This window comes from Hevea brasiliensis, chromosome 9 (genome assembly GCF_030052815.1).
Source record: "Hevea brasiliensis isolate MT/VB/25A 57/8 chromosome 9, ASM3005281v1, whole genome shotgun sequence".
In the NCBI taxonomy this organism is placed as follows: Eukaryota; Viridiplantae; Streptophyta; class Magnoliopsida; order Malpighiales; family Euphorbiaceae; genus Hevea; species Hevea brasiliensis.
Genome location: NC_079501.1, coordinates 3,750,159 through 3,774,927, shown reverse-complemented (window position 1 = coordinate 3,774,927; position 24,769 = coordinate 3,750,159). Strand labels below are relative to the sequence as shown.

General features: G+C 33.5%; 3 protein-coding genes across 7 annotated transcripts; 2 read left to right on the top strand and 1 right to left on the bottom strand.

Annotated features, from left to right (window-relative positions):
- Nucleotides 1–2,353: 2,353 nt before the first annotated feature.
- On the top strand, nucleotides 2,354–4,160 carry LOC110670465 (probable trehalose-phosphate phosphatase 4). The gene is made up of 9 exons (XM_021832523.2): nucleotides 2,354–2,464; nucleotides 2,565–2,705; nucleotides 2,823–2,894; nucleotides 2,983–3,105; nucleotides 3,210–3,266; nucleotides 3,354–3,455; nucleotides 3,568–3,645; nucleotides 3,743–3,883; nucleotides 4,008–4,160. Exons 1-9 carry the CDS (start codon nucleotides 2,354–2,356, stop codon nucleotides 4,158–4,160), a joined length of 978 nt encoding a protein of 325 aa, XP_021688215.2.
- A 966-nt stretch (nucleotides 4,161–5,126) lies between these two features.
- On the top strand, nucleotides 5,127–10,128 carry LOC110670435 (DEAD-box ATP-dependent RNA helicase 31). Its single transcript, XM_058152478.1, has 10 exons — nucleotides 5,127–6,098; nucleotides 6,425–6,531; nucleotides 7,120–7,175; nucleotides 7,642–7,866; nucleotides 8,212–8,418; nucleotides 8,541–8,627; nucleotides 8,699–8,794; nucleotides 8,975–9,190; nucleotides 9,428–9,610; nucleotides 9,712–10,128. Exons 1-10 carry the CDS (start codon nucleotides 5,188–5,190, stop codon nucleotides 9,937–9,939), a joined length of 2,316 nt encoding a protein of 771 aa, XP_058008461.1. The 5' UTR covers nucleotides 5,127–5,187; the 3' UTR covers nucleotides 9,940–10,128.
- A 307-nt stretch (nucleotides 10,129–10,435) lies between these two features.
- On the bottom strand, nucleotides 10,436–20,714 carry LOC110670434 (uncharacterized). 5 transcript variants are annotated; one of them, XM_021832480.2, is made up of 9 exons: nucleotides 19,685–20,714; nucleotides 18,940–19,128; nucleotides 17,118–17,210; nucleotides 16,856–17,038; nucleotides 16,677–16,779; nucleotides 16,398–16,583; nucleotides 12,111–14,533; nucleotides 11,342–11,934; nucleotides 10,436–10,983 (listed from the first exon to the last, which is right to left on the bottom strand). In XM_021832480.2, the coding sequence occupies exons 1-9, from the start codon at nucleotides 19,895–19,897 to the stop codon at nucleotides 10,974–10,976; spliced, it is 3,993 nt and encodes a 1,330-aa protein (XP_021688172.2). In that variant the 5' UTR covers nucleotides 19,898–20,714; the 3' UTR covers nucleotides 10,436–10,973. The 5 variants fall into 5 exon arrangements, 3 of the variants coding, with proteins under 3 accessions (XP_021688172.2, XP_021688170.2, XP_021688171.2); XM_021832478.2 differs by having other exon boundaries at nucleotides 10,436–10,961; XM_021832479.2 differs by having other exon boundaries at nucleotides 10,436–10,961; nucleotides 11,342–11,931.
- Nucleotides 20,715–24,769: the final 4,055 nt, after the last annotated feature.

Sequence of the window (24,769 nt, the reverse complement as noted above, 5' to 3'; positions counted from 1 at the left end):
TTTTTTTTCAAAAAAAAAATCGTGGTACATTTTATCTTTTGAAAATAAATATAAATTATATGTGTATTAAATATATGAATCCCAAATAATTATATATTAAATTTATAGTAGATCAGATCTATTAGATAATTATATATTATTTTACAATAATTTATTCATATTATCAATGGTGTAAACTATAGTCGTAGTTGTATTGTTTTAGCTCCCTTTTGTTGTGTCTGGATGAAGAGGCTAGGGATGATCAGTAGCTTTCCAATAATCATTCATCAAATTTCAAAGGCAAGAAATTTACCCTTATTTTAGGAAGAAATTAAAGATACAGTATGGGAATTCTACTACATATTTGTAGGAGCGATGGATACTTAATATTACATGGCTACTTTTCCCATTTTTAAGAGAAAGGTATATAACAGCTAAAAGAAGACCTAAAATTTCCTTTAAGGCAGTATCATTTAGCAAGTTTTTAGCAGTAAAAAGTGGTCTTACGTAGCAGATTGGCCATCCATGTCTTTCTTCTTATTATAGTACTAAATTGGTAATGCAACAGATTTATTGCCTTGTTTCTTTGGATAGAGCTTTTATTATTTTTCCTTCATAGAGAAAAGTGCATCGGGCACGTCAATGCCTTAATGTATATATTTTTAAGAAATTACCATTTAAATTAAAATATTTTATTAATAAATAAGAGAAAATAAAGGTTCAACATATTTTGATATACGTTAAATAATTACTATTTAAACTTATTGATGAAAGTTAAGTGTACGTTTAGGTTCAGTTTGGGTCCGACAAGTAATTAGAACCAGGAACGAATAAATATATAAAAATATATATAGCTATTTTATTTATTTATTTTAATTTGATTTAGTTTTTTAGTTGGTTTCAATTTAATTCTTCCATATTTTGGTTTGAATTTAATTTACTTTTAATTTTTTATTTGATTTTTATTCGATTTATTTTTAGTTGAATTTTTAAAAATATTTAACGCAATTTTTATCATGAAAAATCCAACCTAAATCACAATTTGGATTTTAAAGTTAAATGTGATTTAGAATATACTAAAAATTTTTATATTTTTTCTCTATATATATATATATATATATATATATATATATATATATATATATATATATATATATATATATTATAGAATATGTTAAAATTATTTGTTATATTAATTTTAATTGATTATTAATTAAAATCTCATCTTACACAACAATTTAAAATCGTAACAATTGAAATTAAATATTAACATTTACTTATAAATAATATCATATTTATTGTTAAAATCATAATTTAATTTTAATCAAATTATTTAAATTTATTATTATTTAATTATTAACAAAAATATAGAAAATAAAAGATTTTTTTTACATGACTTATAATTTATTTTTACATAACCTAATTAGTCATAAAATTAATTATATATATAATGTAACTAAATAATATTAAAATATATATGTACAAAATTAAATTATGACTTTTGCTATTTTATTTAATTTTATTCGATTTTTATAATATTAAATTTTTTATATAATTTATAATTTTATTTAATTCTTAAATTCTGTTCCTTATCCGAAAATTGTGAAGAACCTAAAAAAATGTATTTTTTTTCCTTATCCATTTATTTTGTTGAAATTAATTGTGCGTATTGTTTTTTTTTTTTTTAATTTTAATTAATTATCGCCATCACTGTGGATATCCAACCCTTTGTCAAAATTGGTAAAGTATGAGTTTCAAAACTAGATATGGGCTATGAATCCTATACTACTCATTTATGATATGTTATGCTTCCATCTTTGTTAAGATTCAGTATCCGTGTTTCAATTTTTATTGCTTGTTTTGCAGGTCAGTTATTTGTATGTATAACCTAATCTTCACTCTTTAATCTAAATTTGTCATATACCAAGTTTCAGATAAATTCTGCTAAAAGATAGCAGAGAAACCAGTCGCATGTTCTTTGCTTTTTTGAACAAACAAGTGGGAGAGACTGGAGTCTGTAGAGGTTAATTAATTAACAATCTTCAACCAAAAGGCTAACTTCATATAACTTCAGTCTTTGTGACTTTATTACTGGTTAATCAACTGCAACTACCTTTTGTTATCCATATTTCTGCATGATGATTTTGCATATGACCAGCTGGCCATTTTTACTTAATGTCCCCATTTCCATACTATCATATATAAATTTTCTCAAATATTTTTCAATAGCTTGGTTTCAATAGAAAAATAAAAAAAGAAAAAAAGAAGCAATGAGTAGAATAAATTAATTATCTCAACAATTCAAAAAGCATGTGCTATCAGTTTTACAATATAGCAAGATGGTTGATTCTTTATTGCAGTCGCCAAGATTTTGATGGGATATCAGTCATCATCGTCGGAGAATCCAAATTTGGAATCCACATTGAAATCAAGGTTTGATGAGGACAGAAGTACTGCTCTGATGAGTTCTTACGCTGCATGGCTGGTAAGCTTCACGTATATGTATTTAGTTTGTCATATGAAGAGAAATTTTACAATATTTATGAGTAGATAACGTTAGTTTTCTGGACTTTGGTTGTTTATAGAGGAAGCATCCTTCTGCCTTGGAATCATTTGAAGGAATGATGATGCCAGCGAAAGGAAAAAGCTTGGTTGTGTTTTTAGATTATGATGGAACTCTCTCACCAATAGTGGAAGACCCTGATCAAGCTTTCATATCTGACAATGTATTAATTAAATTGAATTCCTCATACAATTAATATTTGCATAATGCACAATTAGGAATGATCTTTTATCTTATATTATCATGATGGAAGCAATTGATAATATTTTATTATTTACAGATGCGATCAGCTCTTCAAGAGGTTGCATGTATCTTCCCTACTGCAATAGTTACCGGAAGGCGTCGTGATAAGGTGAGGAAATGTACATAATATTGAAAGATATATAGCTATTTAGGATTCATTAAATAAATCTTACGAGCATTAGTTTCTACAATTTTAGGTGAAAGAATTTGTTCAACTACACAATGTGATCTATGCTGGTAGTCATGGGATGGACATGTTGACCCCAGTTAGTCCTTTGAGGTGCAACAACATGCATAAAAGTGGAGCTCTTGATGAAGAGGTTAATTTTGTTATTATATATTAATCCCTTAATTTGTTTCGTTAATGCATTATATGGGTAAATATTACTTGATGTATTGCAACCAAATAATCACTATTATTTAGGGTGACGAAGTTGTTTCCTATCAACCTGCAAAAGCTTTCTTGCCTACGATTCAAGAGGTAATTAAATTTGTCACCTTGCAAATTGATGTGAAAATTAAGTTAATAAGATTAATCTCCCTCTTATATTTGGTGTTTATGTTGCAGCTACTGAAGGTGCTAAAAGAAAAAACTAAGACCATTAAAGGTGCAATGATTGAAGACAATAAATTTTGCATCTCTGTACATTTTCGACGAGTAAATATAGAGGTAAATAAATAAATAATAATGTAACTTAAATTTTAATTGTAAAATTTGCTTAAAGATTTATATATAATCGTTATAATAGTTTCTTTATTAATTTTGTGGGTGAAAAATACAGGATGTTAATTCTCTAAAGGACATGGTGAAATCAATCATAGAAGCTTATTCGGGCTTTCGCATTACAGGAGGTAGAAAGGTATTTTATGTAATATAGATCACTTGGATTATTTTTTGTTCTTATAAATATTTGACAATGTGAAATCAATCTTATTAATTGTGTATATCTTGAATAGGTTATAGAAATACGTCCTCGCATTGATTGGGACAAAGGCCGTGCTCTGCAATATCTAATTCAAAATTTGGGCTTCAATGACTCTAATGACTTCCTCCCATTGTATATAGGAGATGATAAAACAGATGAAGATGCTTTTAAGGTACAATAGCTCTTAATCACATTGACGAGTCCTAATCACCTTTTTTTAATAATTAAATGACTAATTAATTGAGGATGAACTGATTAATTAATTAATAACTATTGTGGGTTGTGAATGGTTGTAGGTTATAAAGGACGTTGGTCGAGGTTATCCCGTCATAGTTTCTTCCATCCCAAAGGAAACAAAAGCTTCTTATTCTTTGCGAGACACTAATGAAGTCATGGCCTTCCTAGTAAATCTAGTGAACTGGAAAAAAAGTTCTTCTGCAAGTAATTAGGTTTACTTCAATTTAATTAATTAGGGACTCTCATGTTGAATGGAGCATATATAATTGAGGGGTTATTTGGAAATAACTTGCTTACTCATAATTATGTAGTGTCCATTACATGAAGTACTATGTTTTTGTGTATTGAGAATATTTTATAATTTTTTTTAATGATGTATCCTTTTAAACATGTTAAAAAATTAAAAAAAATAATATGAGAATTAAAGGGTAAAAATGAGATAGAAATAAAAATTAAGAAAGCTTAAATTGAATCGAACAATTAATTTTATTTCAATATGTTTCAGGATTTTAAAAGAGATAAATTACAACTGGCCCTTTCAAAGATTTCGATTCGATTTATTCATAAATTATTAATTAGTTTAAATTTTAAATTTAATTAGATCAAATTCATCAATTATAAATTGAAAGGAAGGTAATAATAATAATAATAATAATAATAATAATAATAATAATAATAATAATAATAATAATAATAAAAGCAACTATAAAATGGTGCAATGAGGATTTTTTTTTTTTAATTTTATCATTGCATTATTTTTAGATAATTTGACTGGACTAAGATTTGAATAATTTAAGTTATAAAGGCTAAATCTCATGTGATATGGAGTTTGTCTCGTTACAATGTATTTTGGAGTTTAATACACTTGAATAAAAAGCCCATAATTTCTTTGCAAAATCTCCCTGGCAACATCTGTATAAGGAGAGCCCACTTCATAGGTTCCAATGAATAGACCAATAAGCCGCTAGGTTCAACCGATAGCCCATTTCTCTCCTGGAAAGCCCAATAAGACAAATTCTAGACCCAACAACTATAAACCTCAGGCTCAATGTGCCCAACTCATGGGCCCAATAAGACAAAATCCTAAATTCATTACCCAAATCTTAAGCCCAATAATACCAACTCCCAAAACCCTATCACAATCACAGGGTTCTATAAAGCCTTAAACCCCTATTCCCCCGTGTCTTTCGGAGGAAATTCTCCGGCCTCAGGACCGGAAACTGTAAGCAAAGTTGTACTATGCTTTTTAAGCTCATTCCGCAGCTTCGCCTCCTTAACCCATCTTTTCCTCCCATGAAGTCTCCTCTACTCGTCAGCTCCTCCAAGGCCATCCCTGTTCTGTCTCGGATATTCCCTTTTCGGCTCAAATATCTATGTTTTGGCCTTCATCTCAATTCGCATCTCGGCGTTCACCGATTTTCCACTAGGTCACTTCGACCCAGACCTGAATTCAGCCGTGTTGGTAGTGACAGAAGAGATGTTAGAGGTTCTAAGAGTTTGATAGAAGATGAAGCCGAACTCAGTGATTGGGTCAGTGACTTGAGGAGCGGTTATTCCCATGGTATCAACAGGGAAAATGATTCATATTCTGATAGGGATTCTGATAGGGCTTTTAATAGAGCTGAGAGCAGCAGAGGTAGGGATAGAATTCAGGACACGGCTAGAAGTAGAGGAAGAGTTAGGGAGGGTTTTTCAACTAAGAGAAGAAGGGACAGTATTTCGGACGAGTTTGTTGAGTCTGATAGGAAGAGAGTTCACAAACAGGCTGATTCATTTTTGAGGAATTCACAAGCAAGTGAGCGATTTGATAGTGGAATTGTGACAGTTGAAGTTGGGAATAAAGATTTAATGAATGGAAGGAGAGGAGGGAGAGGGATGGATTCAGGGTTTAGGAGACATGGGAAGGGATTAGGGGGAAAAACAGATTTTGTTGATGATGATAAAAATGAAGTTAATGTTGATGAGAAAGAGAATGAGAGGAAGGAGTTAATTGAGCATCTCAAGGATTTGGTTGATGATGAGAGTGATGAGACTGATGAAGATCTTCATGATGATGAGATCTTAAAGAGAAATACATCTTCTTCATTTGATTTGGACAAAGAAAGGCCAAGTTCACCTGTAAAATACTATTCTTATTTAAGCGAGTCTAGGTATGTCAATGAAACTTCATCCATGTAATTTTTTTGGTTTAATTTACTTTACCTTTGTCATATTTGTTCTTTTGGTATACAATCGTAATTTTATAGGACTTTGGTATGCAATAAGACATCAAAACATGTCAAGGTTAATTTGGAAAGTCGTGTAATGTGATATAGTAAAAAAGGCCTTGAATTTGCAACTAATATGGGCTGAAATTTTCAAGTTCAAATGCTTATGCAAGACTAACATGACTAATTCAATTTGTTATTTCATTTTTCTCACTTTCTAATGCTCACAGCATTTTGTAAACTCTTTAAGTTCTCTAAAATGCCTGCAGATTTGATCAGTGTTCGATTTCTCCTTTGTCATTAAAAGGAATCAAGGATGCAGGATATGAGAAAATGACTGTAGTTCAGGAGGCCACTCTTCCAGTTATAATAAAAGGTTTTTTTCTTTCCTATATGATTTAGTTCTTGTTTATTCGTCCTCATGGATTTTTTTAGATAAGAGATGGGTTTGATGTTTGAATCCTGAGTGATTTTCTTCTTAAGTTCTGAATGTGCTGCACCTGCTAGATTGTAGTTGCATTCTTGTAATTTAAACTGCATGTTGGAGAAGAACTTAGTTTCTGGATCATTTTGCAAGTCACTTTAAGCTGGATATATTCTACAATAAAATTCACAAAATCAAAATGTAAGGTTGCATTTTCTTTAGTTCCATATTATTTGGTATATCATATTTAATTTTAGCAGTGTTCTGTAGAAGTGAAATGTCCTATGAATAGTTCTGAAGCATACCTCAATTCACACTAGTTGAGATCAGCATTATAGATCCCTTTTGTCCATTTTGTTCCCTTTCTGTTAAGGGTCACAATATTAAAAAATGCTATCAACAGTGTAATCCTGAATTTACAATCATTGCAACTGATTCTCATCTTAAAATGTGTCCTCGTTTGTGTGGGCTACTCTCTGCTATGATGTTGGGGCTTGCATGTCCATAAGATGGTAATACAAACTTTGATTTTTATTCCAGGTAAGGATGTTCTTGCTAAGGCTAAAACAGGCACTGGAAAAACTGTAGCATTTTTGGTAAGATACCTTATTTTGTGTATGCATTAGCTGTGATGGGATGCTAACCAATGGAAGAGTGTTGGCTACCATACATTTAAGGGCTTATTGTTCTTTGTAGTTTTTGGAATGATCTATTCATGCACTTTTAGTACAAAGTTGTTAGATTTTCTTCTCCGGACACAAAGTTGGTAAATTTTCAAGATGCATAATTGTTCATAGCTAGAGCAACATATATATCACCGGCAATAGGAGGAACTGAAGCACATGACTAGGGATAGTAGATATGCATATTTTGTTATTGTTATTTTTATCTTGCCGTATTCATAGAAAGAGTTTGCTTTCCTGAATAAAACTAGGTCATCTTAAGCATTTGGCCACAATTTAGGTGGTAAAGTCCTCTTGGACTTTGTTAGTTGAAATCATATGAAAGTTTGTAAGATTCTGAAATTTTCTGAGCTATAACCAATTATCTCTTTCTAATCAGCTTCCAGCAATTGAAGTAGTTGTAAAATCTCCTCCTATTGGTCGAGATCAAAAGCGACCCCCAATTCTTGTGCTTGTTATATGCCCAACACGGGAACTTGCAAGTCAAGCTGCAGCTGAAGCAAACACACTATTGAAGTATCACTCTTCTATTGGTGTTCAAGTTGTTATGGGAGGCACAAGACTTGCCCTTGAACAGAAACAAATGCAAGCAAACCCTTACCAGGTGAGTTAATTATTGTGAAGATTAACCAAGCATTCAATGAGTCATTATATATAGACTCCTTATGATATTTATCCTAGCCAAGTATTGAAACAACCTACTGCTTTTAACTATTTGAAATGTTGTCTGGCTGTAGCAAAGTGTAGGGCTACTCCCAGAATGAGATAAGCAAGTAATTTGAATATATATTAATTTCTATTAATTCTAATCTAAGGCTACCAACCAATCGGATTATGAATTATTACCCTTAGTATGTGCTGAATAAAATACTAATGTCAACTAAAGGACAAGAAATGAAATTTGTATAAGGTTGTACATCATTATATTTCTCACATTTAAAATTCACAGATTCTTGTTGCTACACCTGGAAGGCTCAGAGACCATATTGAGAATACTGCTGGATTTGCAACAAGGCTGATGGGTGTGAAAGTCCTTGTGCTTGATGAAGCTGATCATTTGCTAGACATGGGATTTCGTAAAGACATTGAGAAAATAATTGCTGCTGTTCCAAAGCAACGACAAACACTTTTGTTTTCAGCCACAGTTCCTGAAGAGGTTTCTTTTTAACTTTTGTTGTGTCTTGACGTGGACAACTTTAGAAGTAATGAAATAGTTTTCAGCCACAATTACTGGAAGTCCTGATGACGAATGCTTGTATTTTATGTCACAATTTGAAGGTTCAACAAATCTGTCACATTGCTTTGAGAAGAGATCATGAATTCATAAATACAGTTGAAGAGGGAACCGAGGAGACACATTCGCAGGTAGGTTTCTTTATGAAATTACCTAATTCTGGTTATTTATTTCTCATTCTTAATTTATTGGATCATTTCAGGTCAGACAGATGCATCTAGTTGCTCCATTAGACAAGCATTTTTCCATATTATATGTTCTTTTGAAGGATCATATTGCAGATAACGTTGATTATAAGGTATGCTTTGAAGTCCATAAACTGTGCCTATTGTTGTTGAGGTCTTCTTTGTTGTATTTATTATAGGTTTAGAATTTCGTACAGTTCATGCTTTTTTGAATTGTCAGAAAAGAAAGTGCTTTGTTTGCCAACTTTACTGCAACCTTGTAGTATATGTTATTTAGCACTTGGTTTGTGCAGATTCTTGTGTTTTGTACCACTGCTATGGTCACTAGAATGGTTGCTGACCTTCTTAGTGAACTGAGCTTGAATGTTAGAGAGATCCATTCCAGAAAGCCGCAGAGTTACAGGACCAGGGTTTCTGATGAATTCCGGAAATCAAAGGGCCTTATTCTTGTGACATCTGATGTATCCGCGCGTGGAGTGGATTATCCTGATGTTACCCTTGTCATACAGGTACATTATTTTTAGTTTATGCACACTCGCTTGAAAAAGCCATACGTTGTTTTAAGAAACACAAATTCACAGTTGTGGAGGTTAAGGAGCTGAATTAAATTGATCCAATCTCAATTTTGTTTAGTTTAAGCTTTCTTTTTATGTACATTTCATCTTTCTTCTCCTCTCAAAAATCTGAAGGGCTCTGTGCTTCTCAATTGTTTTAATTAAGAAAAAAAAAATTTGTTGCACGCACAGGTGGGCTTGCCAGCTGATAGAGAACAGTACATACATCGACTTGGTAGAACAGGTCGTAAAGGTAAAGAAGGGCAAGGTATATTGTTACTGGCTCCTTGGGAGGAATTATTCTTATCTACCATCAAGGATTTGCCAATAACAAAGGGTTCAGTCCCTTCAGTGGACCCAGACACAAAGAGAAAGGTAACTTCCACTAGGGCTTTTTCACAATGAAGCTTGCTACTATTAATTGCATTAAAACTTAGAAAATCTTGTAATTTTGTCCATAAATAATTCCTCAACAGGTGGAACGGGCGCTATCTCATGTTGAGATGAAGAATAAAGAAACAGCATACCAGGCCTGGTTAGGTTATTACAATTCTAATAAGCTGGTGGGTAGGGACAAGTATAGGCTTGTGGAGCTGGCTAATGAGTTCAGCCGAAGTATGGGACTTGAAAACCCGCCTGCCATCCCCAAGCTCGTCCTTGGCAAGATGGGCCTCAGGAATATCCCTGGTTTGCGTTCCAAGTAGTTTTGGTATTGACTATTGAGACCATGTTCATGCACTAGAAAAATCCAGGCAGATTTAAAATTTTTTTTCAAGGAAAACATCATTCGGCAACTATCAGATTTGTTTAAAAGTATATTTGTGGATTCGCTTGTGTGAAGTACATGCAGGCTATTCTCAAATTGCAAACAAAATCTTACGATCTTCAAGCAACCAACATTTGTTCTAGTACCAAGTTTCGAGCGTACAACACTCATAAATTAATCAACTTAAAGATAATGCAAGTATTATAGTTTATGTTTTGTAGCCAATTCTAGCTTGGATAACGTAGATGCTATTACGCCTTATTTTTTGTACGGTTGACATGGATTCCAAACAGAAACCCAAGATGGAGAGAGGAGAAAAGGTATACACTAATCAGTGAGAACCATCACTGATCATGATTACAGTGATACACCAGGAGCCCAACATCATCATTAGTGAACAAAAACAGCATCAAATACCAGTTGAGTGCAAGAGCTTTAAACAAGAATCTTTTTCATCTATCTTTGGCTGGGGTATTGCTACAACGTTAATCTTTTAAGCAGGATTCCATAAAAGCTCTTACACTGAGCTTGTGCATCAAAATCCCTAATACAGTGTGGAACAGAATCCAGACAAAATAAATTTATAACATTGTAAAATCCTAAGATTCTAGACCTGCGAACTTCTACATCAGTGGAGTTACAATGTGTTCGAGCCCTATATTAAAAACTAAACACCGTGGTCCTGCACCCCCCTTGCCGCTGATCTGCTACATCCACGTAAAACAGGACAGGTTAGAAAATGATTAGTGTACAAACAAGCACGAGCCAGCAAGAATGGGTCGCCTTCCATGAGTATCTGATGATTCACACCCTTTTTATGAATGAGGTGAGATCACAAGGGCCTGGTAACTGGAGGTTTTTTCATTGTAGTTCTTATTACCATCATTTCCTGCTTGGTTCAGAAATGCAAGAGGTGGGAAATCCTCATCCTTCAACTGATAATTCCTTTGGACCACTGATCTGGCAATAAAATCAAATGCCCCTGTTAAGATGATAAATCAAAAACATCATAAAACAATCCCAGTGAAATAATAGGCAGTTAATAAACAAAAGTTGCAGCATAAACATTCTACTTATAGATCACAGCCCCACCATCTATGGTACTACTAGTACCGTATGAAATGACTGCAGCTCATAATATCATATGTCATCACCAATAAGTATATGGCAATGTAACAGTATGTTCTGTTGTCTTAAAGGCAGAAATAGATTGTTGTTGTAGAACTACCTTTAGTACTATGATTCTAAAACACTGCCACGTATCCACAAACAACTAGGCTTTCAGGCCCACTGCAATTCAGAAACCTTGTACTTAACAAACAGAATGATGACATGACTACCTCTGAAGATGAGGTGAAGAAGGTTGATCTGGTGAAGACCGCTGAGCAGAGCTGCCATGAAACCTTTGCTCCTCAAATCCCCTACTTGTTCGGCTTCCCTCATTTAAATGAGGGACCTCATTGACAGCTGAGTAACCAACTGGCCCAAGAGATCCAAACTCGAGCTGCTCTGCAGGAGATCCAAATCCAGCACTATGATCATAAGGATATAGCATGACAACAGGTGGAAATGTAGGTCCATTTGTTGAAACTCCAGGATTCATGGACTGTAGTGGATACATGCCATATGCCAGATTGGCAGAACTACTCTGTGAGGAGTTAGAACGGATTGGACCATTCTGAGACTGGTATGAAGGAAACGTATCATGTCTATGAGAACCCCATGTCCTATCGGTTCGGCTCTCATTTGCCGTCAACCGATCCAACCTTGAGCTTGACTTCTCAGCTTGGCTGCGACTGTGGCTACGTCCAGAAGCTCGAGGCTTTGAATTAACATTCCAGTTCCCTTCCCTCTCACCATGGTGGTCACTTCTATCATAACTGTAATTTCCCTTTCTATTATTTGTAGAATGACGGTCCCGACCGGATACCTTCTAAAATAAATCAAAATAAATTGTGAAAAAAAAAATGTACAGAGATCAGCAAAATCAAAAACAAAAACTTCAATCAGCAAAGAGACATTAAATTTAAGGTCACCAAATGAAAACAGTAAATTGATAAAAATCCCCAATCCTTTTAAGTAAAATATTGGTCCTGAAAACTATCTTACAGGATTTGGCAGGTAGGTCCCAGTCCCACTACGAAATCTTGGCATTTCATCAACATAATGCTGGTAAACACCTGCAGATCTACTAGAAACAGACTGAAGAGGAGCAACAGGAACAAGACGTGGCCCATAACTCATTAGCTGTGTGAAAAGATTCATGTTCGTTGAAAGAGGTCTCCCAGGCCCATCCCATGGAAGACGGCCTTGTAAATATACAGGCGGCATCATCAGAGGTGAAGGATAAACCAAAGGTGTGGGATACCGTGAGTTTTGGCAAAATCGCCCATATTGCAAGTTTTTCCAGTGGCTAGGAAAATCACTGTTAAGAATGTCAGATTTGTGCTCCAATGGCTCTACAGAAGCAGGCCCTCTCATAGAATTAGAAGTGCTTACCACCTCAGATTGATCGAGTCCCTCAGATGAATCAAAATTCTGACCAGAATCACTGTTATCTACAACCTCCTCAACATTAAATTGGCTTGTTGATGCATCAGAAGTTCCTGTCCCAGTATTAAAGTTGTACACTGGAAGCATAGTAACAAAAGGAACAGGTGGCCCAGTAGGATAAAATGCAAAAGGAACAACCCCTGAATTATCGGTAGTTCTTTGCCTTGAACCAGGACCTAAAAGCATTGGAGCAATAGGTATCAATGACTCAGATCCACTTGTCTGTGCTGTTTCATATCCAGGAATCTGATGCCCTGGAACATGCACAGCAGCAGCTGATGGAGGTACCATGTTTCTTTCTGTCATTTCAGGGCTCACAGTGGACAGTGGAGTCCGGTCTTTGCTTTCATCTTCTGCCTGATTGGAGGAATGTTCAGACACATTCTTACCTTTCCCAAAAACAGCAGATGGCACAACTGAAGAAGCTGTTTTCCTGTTTCTCTTTTCCCTCATTGACTTTGATGCCGCCTTCACAGGTGATCCTTCCCATGAACTCTCAGAAGAAGTTTTACTTCTCACAGTAGGAAAGGACCTTGAAGCTGCACTTCTGTCATCAAAGTAAATTTCAGCGCCCCTATTTTCTTGATATGGTAAAGTATCAATATGATCTTCCTTCATTGACCCTCGGGATTCTTTGGAAAACTTCTGTTGAACTCTCGAAAAGCTAACAGAGCTACTTAACTGGGATGAAGGAACAAAGTTATAACTAGCTGAAGTGGACTGCTGCTTATCATCTGATTGATGGATATCAAGACCTCCATTGTCAAGATCAAACCCACTGGCAGAGCCCCTTTCTGGCTCACGCCAGAAATTATGATCAGCCTCACTCAGGTTCATTTCCACAGAACCAAAATTCTCATTGCCAGGTTCAATTGAATCTTCTGTATTTGAGGTCAATCCTAAGCCAGGAAAATAATGATTTAATGATGAAGAAACCAAGCCTTGAGGAAATTGCATATTTGTTCCCCAAGGATTATCCATCATAGGAATATTAGCAGGTACCATTCCACCCAAGTTTCTAGAGGGATATCCCATTGAAGCTAGAACAGAAGGTGAGATTGAAAGAGGTATAGGACTTGATGCCAAATTCAGTGGAAGATTAACTTGTCCATTAAAACCAAGACCTGTGGAAGATGACATCATGTTCACAAAATCTTGCTCCTCCTGATGCATCCCCTGTGTCCCAAGGACAGAAACAAATTCTTCACCAGTAGAACCTAGGCCTGAATCCTCATGGTAACTATTTGAGCCACTGTTAGAATCACCAGCAGCTTCAAGGCTTTGACGGGATGAGGTATCTCTTATGGATGAAGGATCATCAGTTGAAGATCTAATACCATGGCTTCCCAAATTATCAGATTCCAGGTTTTTCCTGCTACTGTAAGAGCTCTGACCTTTTCCAGTTTCTTGAGTTCTGTTACGCCTCCCTTGAAAAGAGACTTCACCATATGTCTCAGTAAGCTCAGGACTAGAGCGTGTCCTTGCAAAAAGATACCTTCCCTGAAGGTCACTGACAATGTTATCAGGTTTAGAACTTCTTTGGTTTTTCTCAGTATGCAAGCCCTGATTGGAAGTGCTTTCCCTTCTAGATTGATCAGAGTTCCTTGTGTTATTTGGATGAATGTTAGTCTTTTGGCTTTGACTATGAGAAACTACAGAAACTTCACTACTTCTGCATGAGCTTTCCCTATCATGCTGAGAAGGAACACTATGTGAACCATGTGCCACATCAACTTGAGCTTCACGACCAGAATTGTTCCTGAGATTATCAGACCCATGTGAAAGGTCAGGAGTTGACAATCTCAAGCGCCACAAATCATTCCTTGGTGCATCAGGACGCTGGCCACTACCATGTCTGTCCCAGGTGTTCATAAAGAATTGGTTTACTTCAAAAAGTATGTCTTCTTTTCGGCAATCAAGTAACCGCGCCAGCTTTTTAGCCCCAAATGCAAATGCACTACGTATCCTAAAGAAATTACCTGGAAAGGTAGGATATATAGCAAAAAGTCACTAGCAATGGTACAAGTTCCAAACTGAAAAGAAAAAGGTAGGAGCATACTAAAAGCATTAAATGTAGAAGGACTTTGATTTAGATATTGACATGAAAATTTTAAATCCACATATGCTATGTCTCAGGAAACAACTGCTTGTGTGCATAATGTATAATGATCCACACTCAATTGTTAATTTTTCTTTTTATTTGTTTCAGAAAGCATTTCTTAACCTCATAATTTATAATTTCCCTCAATATACTATTTCTTAATCATGCAAATGTCACCAAAATCCTGATTACTTCAAATTTATTATCCCAATATCAATGTGTTTGCTATGTGTGTAAAGGACTTCACAAAGTGAACTACGGAACATGGCAGCATTTCAATGCTAGATGCCAAGAAAAGATATTGGTTGCGCAAAGGCCTCCTTTAAAATCCTCTGCTAAATTAAACAATCTAACTAAAGTGAGAGAGACATTTTTGGCTAAACTTTTCAGTATTTTCTATTTGAAAGACTGAATTTCTTGTGCAATTGAATGCCTAAACGAGGAAAAGAATTTGCAATGCCTATACCGCTTTCTTGGTGACTGGCAAGTGCCATGATGGATCAAACAAACATAAAATTTTGCTTTTCTTACCACATCAGCAGACACATAGACTAATATATGAAAAAAATTAAAAAACTCAGTTGCCCCTCACATAACAAGTAACAACCCCACCGCTTCTCTACTCCTCTCTTCAACTTCTCCTCTTTCTCTCTATTCCTCTTGACTCTAAATAACATTTTTTTTTTTTTTGGTTTGAGGTTTTTCTTAGTTGGTTGAAGTTAAATACTATGGATTTCTAAGAATAATCCAAGGAACTCCTACCGATTCAGAATGTTCTAGGGTGTCATATGAGGGTGGCATATGGTTCTTTTCAACTAAAATAGTCATATGTCTACTACTGGGATAAGTCCATTCCAGTACAGTCCTTATATTATTTTAATGATTTAACCCATCCTGTGACACATCCAATCACCATAAAAGTGCAATGTCAATTTGTTCCAATTTTTCCAATTTGGGTGTTTAATTGTACAAAAAAAATCCACAAACTCATAAAAAATCCTAAAAAGTTTTAGACACTCAAGATGTCATTATCCCATACATAAATCATAACTCATCCGGTGTCACTTCACCTTGCCCAATAGCTTTAAACAAATGGCCAGGGAAAGCGGCCAAGTATAAAAGAAGAGAATTGGTTTATGAGAGCAAATTAAAAAAATCTACAAATAGCAGAAGGATCAGCAAATAGACATCCAAAGCTAAGAGTCCTACCCAACAGATTATCAAAGCAAAGAGAAGGTTATGGTGAAATTTTGATTCATTCGTCTTATTTTTTCTAAGTTTTGATTACATTCATTACTTCACTGTAGATTCTTAGAAGATATTTTAATTTAAGTTGCAAATAAATACAAAAAAGTTAAGTGGGCAACTGAAACTGCTAAGAAATGACCTACTTGCCGGCTGCCGCATATTCTAACCACAACCACTCATTCTTAAAGCTCATTAATCTGCAAGGCTCCTTCAAAACAAGTATCAAGAGACACACCAAATGGATTACATTTTGTTTTATCACATTACAATAAGAGCGATGCTGATACCTAGATTCCAGTCTGCCACAAATGCATTACAACAATAATGTTTCAAAGGACATTACAATGCCAACAGGAAAGGAAAAGGAGAAAACCAAGTCCCAAATCTCAAGCTACTTCAGCAATTTGTGATAGACAAAAGAGTATTTGTCGTGGCAGAGGTATCAAAAAGGATAATTGAGAGTTAAATATAAAAAAAAAAAAAATCTTAAATACCTTTACTAACACTACGTCCAAGGTTGTTGTTCACACGCAAAGGATCAATAACATTAAAGTGTTTGGACATGAAAGGTTGCCCTTGATTTTCTTGGCCACCAGGGAAAACAGCATATACTGCGCTGCAGGCCTCAAGAAATAATTTGCTCAACAATAACTCTCCGCCATCCTGTCGAGGAGGATCCGCTACAAAGCATGTGAATAAAATACTTGTAAATTGGCAAACACTCAACACGCTCATTGAAACGTTAATATGAGTCCTCAAGAAATTAAATATACCTGTTACATCTGGAAGTGAACTGATAGGTACAGGACCCCAAAGGCTAACACAAAAGTTGTCCCAATCAAACTTACTGAAGAACTCAAGAAAACGGTAGAGAACCTACATACATAAAGGAATAATCAGATAAATGAACAGACGAATGCAGCAAAATAAAAGAGAATTGTAAGAAAACCACCTCAAGGGGTCCAGCGAAGGAATTGTTGAAAACATGAAATATATAAAGAACTAAGGTTTCCAGAGCATAAGTGGAAATCAATCCATGGTGAGCCCCCAGAATACGACTCTCATAATAACACCATGCCTTTATCAATATAATACTCTTCTTGAATAAATGATTTTGATTTATCAAATGATCAACCTACAGAAGCAAAATTCATAATCAGTGATGAACTACAAATATTATCAGAGTATGCATATTTTCATTACAGGCTACTAACCTCCTCAAGGAAACAAAGGGTGCATAGCCCACCAAGCTGATTAAAAGATATGTCTACAACAATATTTTCCACAAGACATTTTATAATCTTCACCTGTATGTATATTCAAACAAAAAAGATGCTCAATGCCTCATCAAGAATCACAGGATTAAAGGTATTTATTAATTTTTATTGATCATGCTATACATCTATAATAGATGACAAAATTTTCAGCAACAATCATCTACTCAAATAAACAACTAAAACAATAATTGCCTTCAAAACTCATTATGACAAAACTCGAATAGTAATAAGTGAAGATCAGAATTCAAAATAAATAAATAAAAACAGAAGGCTGAAGTTTTCCAGAAAAGTAATAAAATAAGCATAAAAAGCTAGAACTGGAATTCTATGAGTCGTTCATAGCATTGGCATAAATGCTGTCCCCGAATGGTGAGGAAGTTTACTAATCGTGGGCACGTTTGGTGATATATTGTTGTCTCACCGTTGACCAAACCAATAAGAATACACATAGCCCTAGCCCCTATGTATCTCATCCAAATGCAGAAAATTAAAGCAAACCAATTACCAATACATAAAATCCCAAAAACCAACTCGCAATTTTAACACTAGCCTATGATGAGAAAATAAGTAAAAAATGCAGTTGCCAAACAAACCATGGGGCTTTGTAGTCTTCAGCTTTAATGTACTCATTCATATCCAATCCACACAGAATGTTCCAACAAACAATGGGAAAAGATCAAATCAAAAATTGACCAACAGAAAAACTCACAGAAGAAGGAGAATCAGGCTTTATCTATATATATCTTAATTGTCAGATGCATCTCCAAGTACGTTTCAAAGAGCTCAGATATGATTATTGCTCTCAAAGAAAAAGCTGATGCACTTGTCACAGTCTAAAGTTTCATTACTTTTTCCTCATACTATTCTCTTCTAATCGGTAGTTTGAACATTCTTACCTATAGATTTCAACATCTACACTTCCCTCAACATTAAAGTTAAAGTTTTTGGGCCTCGTCATCAGAATGAATAGCACTTAAATATCCTTTCTAGAGGATGACACAAAACTATATAAAATCTTAATAATAATATCAGAGGATACACAACTATAAGACCTTGAAACATTCACCAAATCCAAAGATTACAAGACCACTCTGGTTGGACAAAAATGTTTAGATGGGTTAATGCCACTCCATGGACTTCAAAAATAGTCAGTACAAAAATCAAAAAGAGCCCTGCAGGCACCAAGACACATTCTCGCCTAAGGCAACAGGGTGCCCAAGCAAAGCAAGGCACTGATTCCAAAGAATAATTATTTTACGCCGATCTTCTTTGTCTCCCTTCTTTTTTTTCTACTTATGATCGGAAGAAAGTACCTTTGCCCTAATAGGAGCTAAGGAAAAGGATAATTCATCCCTTTTGCAATTTATAATTGCAATTTCATGCTTTGTCATATATGCCTCCCAAATCCATGATTTAGAACTGAATTTAATGAGAGAAACATAAATTAAACAAACAAACATCGAGTGAATGAGCTGGGCACCTCAAGCCATCAAGCACTTGGGCACCTAATGCCTCAGCCCACGTGCAAATCTATGCAGTACCTAGATGAAGTTGTCTCACCAAGACCTAAATGAGGGGCTTTGTCAGCACCTACATTGCCTGGGCACCCCCAAGTCAAGCGCCTGGCTTGCCTTTGACAATATTGGTGATAATTAAAATTTTAAATAAAAAAAAATGAAAATGAAGATAGTTAGGAAGAGGAGATGCCCAGACAGCCTGTAATAATAACAAAAATGTAAGAGTAACAAAAAGGACCTACTTCTGCCTGAATGTACTGAACCTCTTTCACACGGAATTCAGCGTTCTCATTCTTCTCCTCATTCTCCAGCATATCACGAACCTGATGAGCCCATGAATCTTTCATATTTTGATTCTTACTGAAAGCTGTTAAGTCGATGTCTCCATCAGGCAAATAAGTTTTAAGCGGTACAGACCCAAAAGTGAACACCTGTAGGTAACAACATTCACGGGTAAATAAGGACTTAAGTCGCATACACTTCTGCAATGATGAAACAACTGAGAGCATCAGTCCAACATCACCACCAAAAAAAAAAAAAAAAAAAGAATACTCAAATCACAAGTTTGGTCTCAATATCAGGTCTATCTATTTTTCTTTCCACCTTCAACATGAACATATGCCCTTCAGGACAATGCCAATACTAAACCACCAAGTCCATCACTTCTTTCAACTTGAAAACTGCATCTCCTCATAATCAGTTAATGGTCTCATTGCATATTACAATCAATCCCCATCCGCCAAGCACATTTGATCGTTTGACTTGCACATCCAACCCACACAAATGACCTCTTCACGTCAATAAACCTGTCCTAAAAATGAGATGTTGTTGACATCTCCTTAATTCCAATAATAGGACCAACACAATCTTCAGTTATGATCATACTATCCAAATGCAATAACCCATCATCTCCATGTAAATAGCTACAGGCTCACAATCCAAATCAGTACATAAACTAGGCAACACACATGGAAAAATTCAATGTACCTGGCAGGGAAAGCACTTCATGATAAGCCGCTGCACATAATCGGCTACAGCATTTCTGCGCTCTTCCGAGCGCTCGTTGGGCTGAATGCAGGCAATGAGCTCTGCAGTTCTCTCTTCGGCCTTGGACCATCTCTCCGAGTCAAGTAATCGGATCACAGAGGCCGCTTCGTTGGGCAATAGGCCGTTTGGCAATAGCCTCTCATGCTCGCCCATGCAATCCTAGGCCCTTTCCCTTCTCTTACCCGTTATGCAATAACCAATTCCCAAAACCAACTCCTACCCCAAAAACAAGAGAACTTATGACAACATATGCATATAAAGAGGAAAAACAGGTAGAACACAACAACAGGGAAAAAAAAAATCTATAGTTGATTAGTTTTCCGAGATTGTGATTCCAAGGTGAATCCGTCTTAAAAAGAAGGATACTTTCAGATTAACAAGCCCCAAATGTTATTATCCGTTGAGTAACCAAATGACAAGTAGGGTAATTTCCGCCAAAATTTTGGTTTGGTGAACCAAAATATAGCAAGTAGAAAAACCGAAAGAAATTTCAGGGAAGGCACTTCAATTTCCAAAAACTTAGAAGTATCCGGCAAATAGAAAGAGGGGGTATAAAAGCAATGAATGAAATCTACAAAGCATATAAAAAAATTTAAAAAAAAAACCTAGAAATCAAATATATTTAAAAAAAAAAAACTAAAGGGGAGAAAGAGGAACCAAATTAGTGATACAAAAGAGCGTCAGATTATGAAAACCCTAAGGGAAAGCCCTGAATCCTAGATAATGATGAGGTTTCGGCGAATCAAAAGTGAAAGTAGAAGCGCACTTGCAGGGATGGAGGATTTTAGCATTAAATGAAATGGTGCAGGGAAGAGGGATGGGGGTGATCAATATTAGGTTTTGTGGATACAGAGATAGAGAGAAAGAGAGAGAAATAAAGGAGCGTTTGGGTACGAGAATTGGGGATTGCGGAGACTATTGCCTATAGAAAATGCCTTGACGTTAAGGCAAAATTGTTCATTTGAAGGGTTTTGATTTTTGTTTTTTTTTTATTGAAATTTATTGCCAGAGGGTGATTCTGCGTATCTTTATTATTATTATTATTATTATTATTATTGAAATTAAATACAATTATTCTTAAATATGTAAATTATTTTTAATAATATTTAAAAAACAGAAAAAATGAGTTCTGGATCAGATGAAACAGTTTGATGGCTGATATGTAAATAACCGTAAATTTGAGTAATGGATTCATGGGCGAGGACCAAGGCCGCACGGGGTTCTGGGCCTAATTGCAAGTTCCAAACTGTGCCCCCAACAAGGGTTGAGACTTTCCTTTAATAGTTAGCCACTCAGGACAGAGATTCGGCTCAGTGAAAACAGAACCAAAGAGAACGGGCGTTTAGTGAGATTTGCAGCCTGAGAAATCTGTAAAATGGTTTGGGCCTAAGAGACTTTGCTTTGCTTAGGGAAACTGTTCCAGCCCATTTTATATTTCATTAAAATTGATTAGCCCAAGAGCTTGCGCAAAGTTGTACTAATATATTTTGATAAATTTATAAATTCCATAAAATATAATTATTTGCAAATTTATTTTATGCTTGAAATAATTTAATTAAATTTTATTTAGTTTATATTTATAATAACTCTGAAATTGAATTTTTGTTTTATCTTTAAAGAAAGAAGATGTATTGTAAAATTAGTTTTTTTTTCAAGAATTAATAAATGTGGATTTGTAATCCATACCCAAATTCATTAAATATTACAAATTTATATAGAATTCGCTTTAATTATAAATTGAATATTTTTAAATGTATCGTTGCGTAACACAATTTTCACTAAAAAGACAGAAGCAAGGTTTTTTGAACTGATGCAAGTTGGGCTAAACCTTGGTATATACGAATATGCCTTTTTTCTGGTTGTTAGCTCTCAGCCAATCGGGAAGAGACCTCATGCTTTTTATTTTGTATTTTTATAGTTTGTTTATTTCTTTCTTTTGACCATAAACATGAATATTTAAAAATATGTTTAACATATTATCAAAATTAATTTTAAATTTTTTATATATGCTAATTAGATAATATTAAAATTAAATTAAATTAGTTTAATTTTATAAATTTAAAATAATTAAATTATTTTTTTAAATGTTTCTATATTTAAAATTGTGATTTAAATTTAAAAAATAAAGGTTTTAAATTTTTTTATAAATTAAATATATTAAATTAAAATTAAAATTAATTTTTAATTAATATATTTAAAGAATCCCACAAATAATGTCAGCATCACCTAAAAAACAGTTGGACTTGGAATCATAGCAACAGTCAATGATTCTGGCAAGGGAATTACTGTTTGACACGTTAACTGTTGATTGTGACGTTGTCTTTGCTTTAAAAGCTATTTAAAACTTCTTTTATATAGGTTTTAAGAAAAAAAAAATCCCAAATGCCAAAATTAAAATGAATTATTTTTTTTATTAGATAAATATATTATTTTTTGAAAAGTAAAAAAATATATTTATTTTAATTTTTTATAAAATTAAAATAAAAAAGTCAATTAAAAAAGATAAATTTTTATACTTTTAAGCTTCCCCATTTAAACAAATTATCTTCACTCTCTTCACCAGTTGCTTGTCCTTCAATAAAGGATCCCTACCTACTTCTTTGAAAAAATTATCTGACCTTTGTTTGTCGCTTCCTTTCCTTGTCTCTAGTGGCACAAAGTTGCTTTTGAGTTGAGCAGTGGCCACATATCCACATCACATTGGGAGGCTCCGCCCTCTTTAATCCTAGTTGTCTTGTTCAAGTCTATGAATTCATAATTGACTATGCCCCAGTTCTCCGATTCATATCTAAGCATGCACAATTTTTGGACTTAGTTGAGCGGCCCATTAAAATCTTGGATAAGATGCACCCACCGTCAATCTACAATTATTGTGTTGGACTAAAATGGATTTTATTTTAAAAATTTAACGTCAACTATATGAATTCGCTTTATTCATTCTGAATAATTTTGAGTTAAATTCTTAAAAATGTATAATATTTTTAGATTATGTTATACTATTTTTTTTCAAGTCATAAATGAATATATACATATGAGGAGAAAATTATATATCAGAGTAAAATTGAAATTAAAAAAAAAAAGAAAAAAAAGAGCCGTCCAATAACTGCAATCATAAATCATAAAATCCAAACTTTCAACTCAATTTGGCAAGAAACTACAAAATTTATATATATATATATATATATATATATATATATATATATATATATATATATATATATATATATATCAAGTTAAGTCACTAATTTCTACACATTTTCGATTTATCTTGTCCATTCAATACTGAATTGTTCATATTTAAGTCAAAACAAGATATAATGCTTTTAAGTAGAGTGGTTATGGATTGAATATTTGTAGATATTAGTTCATATTTATCTTAAAATGAAGTATATAATTAGGTTTTAGATAAATTTAAATTTGAGAGTTAATATTCATTGTTTGGATTAGTTTCAGATTTTTGCATGCTGCATTACACATTATTTAAATTTATTTATATAAATAATTAATTAAATATATAATATATATTTTTATATATTATATTTTAAATATTTTATAGATTTATTAAATTTTAAAATATAAATTATTAATTAAAAATATTTTATGTAAATTATTAATTAAATATATAAAATTAAATGGATTCAAATATCATTTGAGTAATAATAATCAAGATTTGGACATATCCAAATACTTAATAAAAAATTATAATTTAATTTAAAATAAATTTTAATCATCTAAATATTAATAAGTTTTATTAAGATAATTTTTACAAATACTCTACTTTTTATATACAGTTACATGAACCTTTAGGTTTAATTTTGTCTCGATATAAGGAGGTTGTGGTTTTCTCCGGGATAAAACCCCACTTAATAAATGCTTATAGCAAGTGTTGTGGGTGGTCCATTGCCTGCTAAATTTTTTTATTTTTTTGGCTTGTAAAAGGGGAATAAGGCAACTAGAATATGTGTACATTGAAATGCATTAATTTGAGCACAATATATAATTTTATAAAATTCAATTTAATTAATTTTTTTATTTGAAATGAAAATTTTTAATTTCTTAATTTAAAATAAATTATTTTTAAATAAATAAAAAACAAATATAACTATATAAAATTTTATTTAAATTACTTTCTTGCGAATAATTTATTCAAGCAAAATAGATGTTTGAATCGTCCAATAAACCATTTGGTATTTGGATTCTTTTCTAGTGGGGAAATGAACAAGCCTTGCTTGTCATAATTTGTCATTGGAAATTTTTTGGACACGCCAATCAAATTGCACCATGTATCCCATGAAGAGGACTGAGGAATCTAATTTTGCCCAATTGAGATAGTTGATTGGACCTCCAATGCTATGGCATCTGAATCCTCATTTAAAAAAAAAAAAATTCTCATTAGTAACAAATTGACTGGTACGGATCTTCACCCATTGACAAGGGAACCTTTCTTAGCGTTCATGTTTGCTAAATAAAGCACGAATTGAAATGGCCATAGCTGAATTTTACACTTGGAGCTACACGGTTGTGGCAACTGGCAAAGTTGAAGACGATGATGAATACAAAAAACAAAAGCCAAGCCTTTCGCTTTCATGGAATTGATACATAAACTTACCTGCATCCATTTATTTCAATAAAATTAAATTGTTGATATATTAAATTTAAATTGTAATAAATTTGAGTTTAGTGAAGTGTCATAAAATCAGATAATATGTATATATTAGAATTGTGAAATTACATTGATAGAAAAATTTAGTGAGAGTAGATTTGAAATACTTAAGATGAATGGCCTTCTCTATTTTTCTTTTTTATAAGATAAATAAATTATTTTTTGAAAAGAAAAATATATTTTTTTTTAATTTTATATAAAATTAAAATAAAAAGTCAATTAAATAAGGTAAATTTTTATACTTTCAAGCTTCCCCGTTTTAATGATCTTCACTCTTTTCGCCAGTTGCTTGTTCTTCAATAACACCATGTTTGGAAACATTTCAAAAGAGGAAAGAAAATGAAAGGAGAAGTAATGAATGA

Bases quoted from the DNA above. Each gene is read 5' to 3' on its own strand.
- LOC110670465 (XM_021832523.2), top strand. From the start codon at position 2,354: ATGGGATATCAGTCATCATCGTCGGAGAATCCAAATTTGGAATCCACA. The intron at 2,465-2,564 runs GTAAGCTTCACG...GGTTGTTTATAG, and splicing joins GTTCTTACGCTGCATGGCTG to AGGAAGCATCCTTCTGCCTT. The intron at 3,646-3,742 runs GTATTTTATGTA...TATCTTGAATAG, and splicing joins GCATTACAGGAGGTAGAAAG to GTTATAGAAATACGTCCTCG.
- LOC110670435 (XM_058152478.1), top strand. From the start codon at position 5,188: ATGCTTTTTAAGCTCATTCCGCAGCTTCGCCTCCTTAACCCATCTTTT. The intron at 8,419-8,540 runs GTTTCTTTTTAA...CACAATTTGAAG, and splicing joins CAGCCACAGTTCCTGAAGAG to GTTCAACAAATCTGTCACAT. The intron at 8,628-8,698 runs GTAGGTTTCTTT...GGATCATTTCAG, and splicing joins CCGAGGAGACACATTCGCAG to GTCAGACAGATGCATCTAGT.
- LOC110670434 (XM_021832478.2), bottom strand. From the start codon at position 19,897: ATGGGCGAGCATGAGAGGCTATTGCCAAACGGCCTATTGCCCAACGAA. The intron at 17,039-17,117 runs GTTAGTAGCCTG...TTGCTTCTGTAG, and splicing joins CCCTTTGTTTCCTTGAGGAG to GTTGATCATTTGATAAATCA. The intron at 16,780-16,855 runs GTGGTTTTCTTA...TTATGTATGTAG, and splicing joins CCTTCGCTGGACCCCTTGAG to GTTCTCTACCGTTTTCTTGA.